Below are 9,988 nucleotides of genomic sequence, written 5' to 3' on the forward strand. Positions count from 1 at the left end.
TCTCCTAAGTTTTTTCTCCATGGGGAAGGCCCAGATGACATATGGATCGTCTCTCAGATGTGACTTTCCGGATAAAATGGGGTTGGCGAGGGAAGCCAAAAGTGGTGCATGCCAACAGGCTTTGGCGTTATCACAGTCCAGGATATTTCAGTTGGGACGAAGTGAACAAAGGAACAAATGACGCTGCTGAAGAAGTGTCACCTGAAAAAGCCACTGTCGAAGAAGAAACTCTACTCAGTTTTGAGAAGGGAAACGGTGAAGCTCTTGATGAAGTTACTACCACTGATGTGACTGTTACCGACGATAGGACATTTCCTGATGAAGCAGATGAACTCCATATGAAGCAGAAGCCAACGAGACAGAGACCAGTACGGAAGAAGATACGTCCCGTAAAATTAAGAGACTTTGTTGAATTGTAATTCTGTACATTTAATTAAGTTATTGTTAATTGTTATTGGTTTAATGTAAGATGCTATTGTTCGGGACGAACAATACTAAGGAAGAGGCAGTGTTACGACAACGCAGGTCACGTGACGCTTGTATCACGCCATTTCCTTCTCGAACCTTCATGAAATGTCGGGAGACTACTAGATTGGGGTAGTCTTGTATACATAAGACCGGCCATGAAGCAACGTAAGGTAATGTGTAATTGAACTGCGGAGAGAGAATATTGTTGAGCACGTGAGACGCTCGTTGTGAATTATAGCGTTTGTTATAGCGCGACTGTTGAAATTAAGTGTATCGCAAAGTTGTATTCAGAAAGAATAAACCAGTTTTATTTAAGAAAGGACTTGCGTCGCTAAAATTTCGTCGGAACGAAATTTACGGAAAATTAACTAACGAACGGAAGCGTAACGATATATATATATATACATATTGTAGATAAAACAATAACGGAAACACTAGGTTACTTATCCTTTAATGAGATAAGTTAAATATCCATACTATCGACACTTCAGTCCTCTGGTGGGTCAGCAGTAAGTGTATAATTTTGGGTTCGATTCCTGCGGTGGACATTGTGTAATTTTTGCACTAAGAAAACAACAATGGATGCTTCATAAATACCTTTAAGAGATTGTCATCATTCAAAAACTTTAATAAAAAGAAACATTAATACTTTCCTTTAAAAGCTTCTTTTACAAGTTAATTTAAAACACTACAGTTCTTTTCTTTTTATTGAGAAAGACAACCATTCTTACAACTATTAAATGATATTATTCTAGTAAACTCTTTCAACAGGGCGTTTCAATGCATGCAGCTTTTTTTTGTATGTTTTTAAGTGCAAAGCTACACAAAGGACATCTGTGTTATGCCTATCATAAGTATCGAAACCCGTTTGTCAGCGTTATGAACCTTCAGACTTATCGCTAAACCACTGGCGAGCGTGCATGCAGCATTAAATATCGCTGTACTCAGTTAAAACGTAATGAAAGTGTAGTAGTTAAAATCACTACGAGTTCTCACCTTGAAGCAGTTCCAAAAGCTGTCATCAAAGCTTGGCTCATGTTATAAATGAAGGTAAAAGGCCATGTCTTGGTGATAATTGAATAGATTGCTGGCAAGATTAGGACACCGTGGATAAAAAATCCTGTCATTATTGTGGCTGTAAACAAACCAAGCTGGCCAAAAACAACTGACAAGTCGTCCATTTCTATTAGTTTGGCAGCAATTAAAAACAGTACACCAATGGGAGTAAGCCTGCAAAAACAACAACAACAAACAATGATATTGTGAGAAAGGTTTTTAAAAGTAATCGTAAGAGGAAATTTTTTTTTCGTGCAATTCAACAGAATACATTTGCAGTTGCTCACCTAACTCTATATTATATAAGTTTTAAATTTATTATTATATTTAGTATGAAAATCTTAAGTAACTAATGTATAACTATAATGTACAGATAAAGCTGGGTCGTCTGCTTAAACGTATCTAAAATTGATCTGTGCAAGCATGTATATTCCACGATTCATTAATTTGTATAACGAGTTATCATTAACAGTACAATAAAAATGCTCTGAGATATTTACTTGTACTCATAATAAGTTAATCCTACTATTATTTTGTACTCTTATATTTATATAATATTTACTAATACAATGCGTTTGAAATTCAGTTATCAAAAAGCAGCATTTCATGTTTTTTTATATGGAGTGGATAATGAGCACTCTATAATTGCATTAAATTCTTACATATGAACATTTTCATCAATATCACATAATATTTGATAAGAATATCGCTCTTTGATAAAAACTGACAGATGAAGACTCACCACACGACCCTGGAGGTGATTAACATCATAGCTTCACTAAGGCTGGTAATCATGTCCAACAAAGGCTTTCCTTTACTATCCATCTTAGCCAGAGTGACGCCTAAAACTATTGAAAACATCACCAGCCCAAGAATGTTGGTTGATGCAATAAATTCACCGCTGATTTCCCATTCGTTTTTAGGTGCTTTCGAAATGAAGAAAAGTAATAAGACGACTTAGAAAGTAAAAAAATAAAATAAAACATTTACTCTTAACAGCCAAGGTTTCAATCAACACCTATGTAACATCTTTGAAAATATGTAGTTTATTTAAAATGTTAATTTTTAATACACTCACATAATAATAAAATTGCTTACTTTCGCTGATGTTGTCTCCGGAGGTGTTAACTCTTTCTGACTCTGGTGGAATAATTACAGTCTTGTACTAAAAGGAAAAACAGTCATGGATATATTCTAGACTACTTCTCTTGTAATGATATTTTTAAGTACAAGAAAGTTATACAAAGAAATAAAATTTGTTTTTCTTCGAAGTAATTATGTCACATTTTCTTCAGTTGAAATTAAAACTTACAAAGCTTAAATAATAAAGAATGAATATAAAAGTACTCGCGTGCCTATGAATAACAAAAAATAATATCTGTAATATTATTTTGTGCTTAACCTGTGAAGAGAAAAGGAAGAAGTATTAAGATAACGGTTAAATAAATATTATTGTAGGGTATGACGTTTGTATTGTTTTCGTTAGATGGAATTTTTGACGCCACTTAATGACTAGCATTTTCTTGAAAGTTTAGGAAACGTTTTGAATGACATAAAACATGAGTTAAGCGATCAAAGACGATATTATTTAGTCGGTCAGTTAGTTAGGTAAATTTTAATTTCGTGTTTTCAAAGAAGTTTGGTATGGTTGTTGTTAAATACAAAGCTACACAATGAGCTATCTGTGCTCTGCCCCCCTCCACCAGGGGAATCTAAACCCGTATTTTAGCGTCGTAAGCCTGCTGTCTTACCGCTGAGCCACTGGATGGTATTCAACGAAGTACTAGAGATACAAGGAGTACAACTGTTTGTATACGAGAAAATTAGCACGTAGTTGTAAAACTTTTTGTAAAAGAAACAAAACATTTTCGTAATTATTAAGTATACTGGACGTTATATTCATCTTTTTGCCGAATAATCCAAATTAATCGGCTCACTAAGAGAAACCGTTAACTCTGGCGTCAGAAATGGGTTTATTTTGATAAAAATCAAATTAAGTCAATGCCAAACTTTCAGATGACGACACGTGCTCGAAGGGAAAGTGATAATTTGCTAGAAATGATGAAACAGTGGAAAGACGATGAAGAAAGAAGAGACAGAAAATTAAACTAAGATCAAGAAGAAAAAGAAAATTAAAAGACCTAGAGTAAAAATACAGAAAATTATAAAGAAATCAAGGAGAAAAAAATGCAGAAAAGGTAAAGGTGATCACGAAGAAAGAGATGGGAATTTAAAAGAAAAATGACAAGAATGAGACAAGATTTATGGAAGAATAACAAAAAAATATATTTAATCGAAGATAAGATCGAGATAAAACGAAAATGTACCGAAAGATTCTAACAACAGTACTGAAAAAGTATAGAAGGATTATACCAACAAAATCGAATAAATACAAAAAGAAATAAGTGAAATACAGACAAATAAGGGTAACGATACTGAATAAGTAATCGTAAATGTAAATAATGAATATAACGAGATGAACAAAGTACAGAACTACATCAACACCAGGATAAAACATCTAGAATCTGAATTGTCAAATGTAAGGCTCGAACCAGCCACATCCTTCTTTGCATATATTCGATAAAACCTATCTCAAACACCATTAACTATAAGATATGGAATAGAAGAAGCCACCTGGTCTACACTTGATATACCAATACTGCTTTGCCACCTACGACTGCAGGACCTTCATGGATAATAACTCTAGTTACTTCAATACCTCACCAATATCACCCAATCCAAACACCAATTAACTATGACGGGAATGTATCATGAGAGGCATATCAGGCACAGTTCGAAATAATTTCCAAAGTGAATGGATGGAACATTGAACAACAAGCTATTTAACTTGCTCCTCATAAAAAGGGCCAGCTTTAACAACAGCAAGCAACCTTCCAACTGAGAGACGTAACAACTATCAGGTATTAGTTGCTTCCTTATCAAACAAATTTGGGGTGCTACATCAAAAGGAAGTTTCTAAGTCAAAATTTGGAAGCATATTAAGGAGGAAATCTGAGACTTTAGCTAGACTTGCTGAAGATGTGGAAAGGCTTTAATCAATTTATCCAGGTGCTTCACAATGAATAATGGATTCATTGTACTTATAGATGTCATAGTAGATGAAGATATGTAAATAGGCTAAAACAAAATAAATGTGGATGTTTAAAAGAAGCTTTTAAGTTGGCAAGGAAGTGAAATAATTAAAGTTGAAATAAAACTAAAGGCACCATCTAGAAATTATGGCATCATCAGATCAAACTGTGTGGAAACATAAACTCCTTCTGACGGAAGTTTAGAAGAAATCAAAGGATTAATTAGGCAACTGATAATTCAAAATGAAAAAAGTAAACATCGAGACAGTAGATGTTTTAACCAAAACTTTATAGGATATACTGCATAGAACTGCAAACAAAAGCCTGTAAGAAATATAAATTGCTCCTAAAGGATATTAGAAAAAGGGAACTTCTATAAGTGTGGTAAACATTAACATTTCAGGTGAGACTATGTCAAATAAACTGGTGATAATAAAACAAGGAATCCAAGAACCCAAACAGATGTAAGAAAAGAACAAAGAAATAGCGAGACATTGGAAAACAGGAATTAGCTAAATTTAAGGAACATAGACTAGTTGAGAATATTTATTTTACCCCACTTGAGATAAAGAGTTCATTTTTCAAATAAACTAGTCCACTATTCAACAGATTTATTATGGGATGACTTGCAACAATGTGATTGATACTGGTTCTACAGCTAAAGGCGTTAGGCCAGATCGTGAAGTAAAAGCTGGGAAATTGCATTCACAGATAAAACTAAAGGATGTATTGATGTGAACAGTAACTGGTCATAAAATCCAGCGAGAGGAAAGTTGAAAGTCACCCTTACTGTGGGAAGATACTCCACACAATATGATGCATGAGTAATGGACACCGAGGAAGAGTGCAAATTAGGAATAGACTTGATGCAGAAACATAAAAGTGAAGCTAGACTTGCTTTAGAAAGTTTCCCAATCTCTGACCAGTAAATTCTTTTACACTCCACAACAATCACAACACCAGAGGTTAAAATTCTAGAGACGACAAGGAGGACATTTATTATATAACTAAGAAGTGGAATGCATACAATGCAAAACCACAAAACTTGCTTGAAGTAAAATGATTTCTTTGACTGAGCTCTTACAGTAATATCAACAGTTAGTAAGATCATTCTCTGAAACAGTTCATTCTCTACATAAACTACTAGAAAACGAAACAAGTTTTATTGGACTGCTGATAGTGAACAAGCATTCAATAAATTGAAGAAACACTATCCAGTTCTTCTGTATTAACATACCTAACTCTTAAAGATCCGCTCATTGTACATACAGATGCTATTGTGCAACTCAAAATGAATTACCAACTGTTATGTGATCCCCGAGTAATTTTTATCACTACATCTATGGTTAACACTTCACACTCTGAACAGATAATACGGTAATGAAGTGGCTGATGAATATCTACAATCCAGAAGGTCAGATAGTGGGATCTGACCATAACTGTTATAACGTACTAACTACACAAAAGCGTAAGACGTGATATTTTGTGATAATGGGGCATGAACAATGGAACCTCAGATTTCCAGTCAGGCACGCTAACCATTGGGCCACGATGTGCCCATGTTGGGAAGGGCCCTATGTTGTAGAATTAGTGATGTGGTTTATGGAAACAAGAAAACAGGCAGTCAAAAACAAAGATCATTCACCAGGAGGTGGATCCCCTCGAACATCCCCCTGAAGAGAAGTTCCTCGGCGACAAGATAACAACTGTTGATAACAGACCAAAGTTTATCCTATCGAAAATTATTGGATGACCGAACAGTTTAGAGACAGTAAATAAGTAAAGAAAGATTTTGTTTTGTGGATCAATTTTGGTTGTATATTTTTTCACCAATTTAATTAATGATTATAATGTTTAACAACAGTTTATGAACATTAACAATATTAATTGCTTGGAGTTTCTTTATTGCGGATTAAAAACATTTTACTTTAATGACCGTTGTTTAGCTTGTGTAATAGCATTGTTTAAAAGTATTTACCATCAGCATGGGGGCAGTGTTGTGGTCCATTTTTTAAAATTTAAATGTTTGTATTGTTTCTCGTCAGAGGAAGTTTTCTGTCACGTGATGAGAGCGTTGCTTAATGACTAGAATCTTCCTGAACGTTTAGGAGATGATTTATAGCAATATAACATGCGTGTTAGTCAAGACTAAATTGGATTGATTATTGAATTAGCCAATTAGTTAGTTTAGCGCTATAAATTTTGAATTTGTGATTCCAATGAAGTAACAGAGATAAAAGAAGTACTACTGTTTACATACTTGACAGTTAGGAAGTATGACTAATCTCTATTGAGACATTATTTGTGAAATCTGGCCTATCATTAATTATGTTGAGTTTGTACAAGTTTTAAAACTCATAGTCGAAAAAATAAAATACTTTCGTTATCACTGAAGTGGATCTGACTTTACTTGATAATCCAAAGTAACCAACTCAACAACAGGAATTATTACATCAATATGTTCTTCAACATATTAGTATAGCACTTGCCAACATTTTTATTCTTTATGTGTGAATAAGCAACTGAGATAAGAAACATACACTTGCACTCATTATAGATGAACGACAAAAATTATCGGGTCAATAAAAGTGCGTTTTTTGTTGTTGTTATGTTACACCCATAAATATTAATAAAACAAAAGCGCTGTTTCTATTATTGCTTGTGTTCTTACGGAGTTTTTGGTGAGAAATTATGGAATGCCTAGCGTTTTATTTATTGGATTTCAAGTCCAGCCTGTTAGCCCCACTAATGTTAACTGATAAAGTTAAATTCACAATAGATACTAAAACAATAATTTTGCTTACTTGTTAGCTTATCTCGTACATCCGAAACTTTCTTGTACCTCTGGTAATTTATGGCTCGTTCCTTTGTTGAAGTTTGCTTACTTGTTAGCTTATCTCGTATATACGAAACTTTCTTGTACCTCTGGTAATTTATGGCTCGTTCCTTTGTTGAAGTTCGCGCAAATCTAATTGAGTGTTACTTGCGCTAGCCGTCCCTAATTTTGAAGTGAGAGACTATAGGAATGCAGCTAGTCAATATCACCCACCACCAACTCTTGCGCTACACTTTACAAATGAATAGTAGGATTAACCTTTACATTATAAAGCCCTTACACCTGAAAGAGCGAGCATGTTCAGTGATGGAATTCGATCCTGCGACTCACAGATTGCGAGAAAAGTGCCCAAATCATTATGTCATGATAGGCCTTACTTCACCGCAAAAACAAACTCAAAGCTTACAAAATTGAAATAGCTTACTATCTGGATAACACTTAAGCTTAACAGTAACACATGAATTGACTAACCAAGCTTACAAACTCAATAACCAATCACCTACTGAAGCGGACACAATCAACATACTCGCCTTTTATATAGTTCAAGTCGTTTTCTATAAATTTCAAGAAAAAATCAAACGTGAAGTCACGTGCTCATTAGATGATGCGAAAGCCCTCTCTCTTTGGCAAAACATTAATACAGAGGTCTAAATTAAAAAATAAATCGTATTTACAACAATTCTATCTGTCAATAAAAGTGCGATTTTTTGTGTTATACTCATAAATATAGGGGACAAATTTATCAATTTTGTCAATAGAATTATCTAAAGATTTTTAATATGCATAAAACTGTTTATTATGCTATTTCAATATAAGAATATAGATAGTCATTTAAAACTGTAAATAATTTATCATTAAAGAACTTAAAGACACTTTTCTGCCTGTATATAAATGCTATGCTGAATGAAAGAGATTAAATAAAACTGTTTCCATAAAAAATCAACATAAGTTGGTCTGTTTTTTAAAGAAAGGAAGTCGTTATATCTGTAATTTAAAAAGGCATTCTAGAAACTAAACAGAACGCATATACAATGAGTATGTTTATATAAAACTAATTTTATTTAAAGCAATGCCCAAGTTATTGTATTCATTTCGTTTGAAGTAAAATGCTAATTCATAGTGAAATATTGCAAGTTACCATGTTTTTTTCTAGAAATCTTAGACTTACATTGGTTATTATTACAATAATATAATAGAACAATAAACGTACCTGTTCCATAGTTGCTTGAATTATATTTGGCGGAAACATGTTTCTGAAAAAAATTAAAACCTTATTGGCAGACTGTACGTTTTCAAAAAATACTGTGTTGTTGTTTATACAGAGGGTTGAGTACGTTTTATTTAAAAGATTTTGGATATACAAGTCGGCGAGTCACGAGACAGCCACAGCCGTTATAAAGTCGCTGTGGACGGAATGTATCAGAACTACATTGTTTGGCGTTTCGAAGATAGTGTGATGCTACTGAAAATTTATCGTTTTTGGGAAGGTATGTAACCACTTTTTTCGATGAATCATTTTTATACGCTCAAATCATAAGGATGTGTTCAGATCAGGAATTTAGAATTTCGAAGATAGGGATATTCTGTGTACTTAATGGTACTGGAGAACAAAGTAATATGAATCAATTCGGAGCACTAGGACCATCCGGAAAAATAACCGCAACAAATAGTAAGCAAAGTGCAAGTCTTGTTACGGTGAAAAGCCGTCTACAGCAGTACGCAACATAATCAGAAATGATTTCTGTCTGTAAGAGCGACATAAGTCACGTGTACAAAGTTGTTTCCATGATTTTTCAATTCATTCAATTATCGCATATCTTCAGCAGCTGGAAAAAGAAACTGGTGGTCGTACTAATCTGTAGGAAATCATACAAGAAAAGTCATTAGACATAGTACTTATGGATTTCTGCGCGAATGACCGTAGAAACAGGCGCTGGGAAACCGTCAATTTTGTCCACTACACAGATTATGGAAAGTAATGGTGAGGAGGATTGTGCTTTGGACATGACAGCCTTACGATGCAGCTTTTTGTAATGGAAACTAATTGCACGGCTATTGTTAAGATGCATGGTCTTCAGATAGAGTATGACGATGTGATGAAGCTCCAAAAACATTTCAACATACTGTATAACCTCTGTATAATCAATTTCATAAAACTAGTAGTTTGCATCATCTTTCAAACCTCTATGTATTTTTTTTCGAGATTCAGATAAATGGCCTAACATTACAATTTTTTGTTACTTAACACATATATAACCATTTTCAGAAGGGCACTAAAATGTATAAACGAATCGTTACTCTTATTTAACATTTATGTCCGGTTGTCAAAATTTTATTCCTTACGTATAGCCAAAAACAAACAAGTTTCAACTCAAACAATCTACTGTCTTGATTAATATTTCCCCACAAGTGCTCAGAGCAATTACTGTGTCTGATTATATCACCATTGTTTCTGTTCTAAAAATTAACAAAGAAGTAAATGTAGGGATATCAATCCTTCAAAAGCAATGCAAACAATGAATCTAAGTTTTAAATG

At 33.8% G+C, this 9,988-nt stretch overlaps 1 protein-coding gene across 1 annotated transcript in view; it reads right to left on the reverse strand.

Annotated features, from left to right (window-relative positions):
• Window positions 1-1,464: 1,464 nt before the first annotated feature.
• Window positions 1,465-9,988, reverse strand: part of LOC106478267 (excitatory amino acid transporter 3-like) — a gene marked incomplete at its 3' end in the record, with an annotated part of 18,756 nt that continues 10,232 nt past the window's right edge. Inside the window, exons 3-6 of the mRNA XM_022381855.1 lie at window positions 8,663-8,705; window positions 2,623-2,689; window positions 2,267-2,450; window positions 1,465-1,698 (exon numbers count right to left, since the gene is read on the reverse strand). Coding sequence (XP_022237563.1) covers window positions 1,465-1,698; window positions 2,267-2,450; window positions 2,623-2,689; window positions 8,663-8,705 — 528 coding nt within the window. The remainder of the gene's footprint in view (window positions 1,699-2,266; window positions 2,451-2,622; window positions 2,690-8,662; window positions 8,706-9,988) is intronic.

The sequence above is a fragment of the Limulus polyphemus genome, unplaced genomic scaffold (assembly GCF_000517525.1).
Source record: "Limulus polyphemus unplaced genomic scaffold, Limulus_polyphemus-2.1.2 Scaffold195, whole genome shotgun sequence".
Lineage (NCBI taxonomy): Eukaryota > Metazoa > Arthropoda > Merostomata > Xiphosura > Limulidae > Limulus > Limulus polyphemus.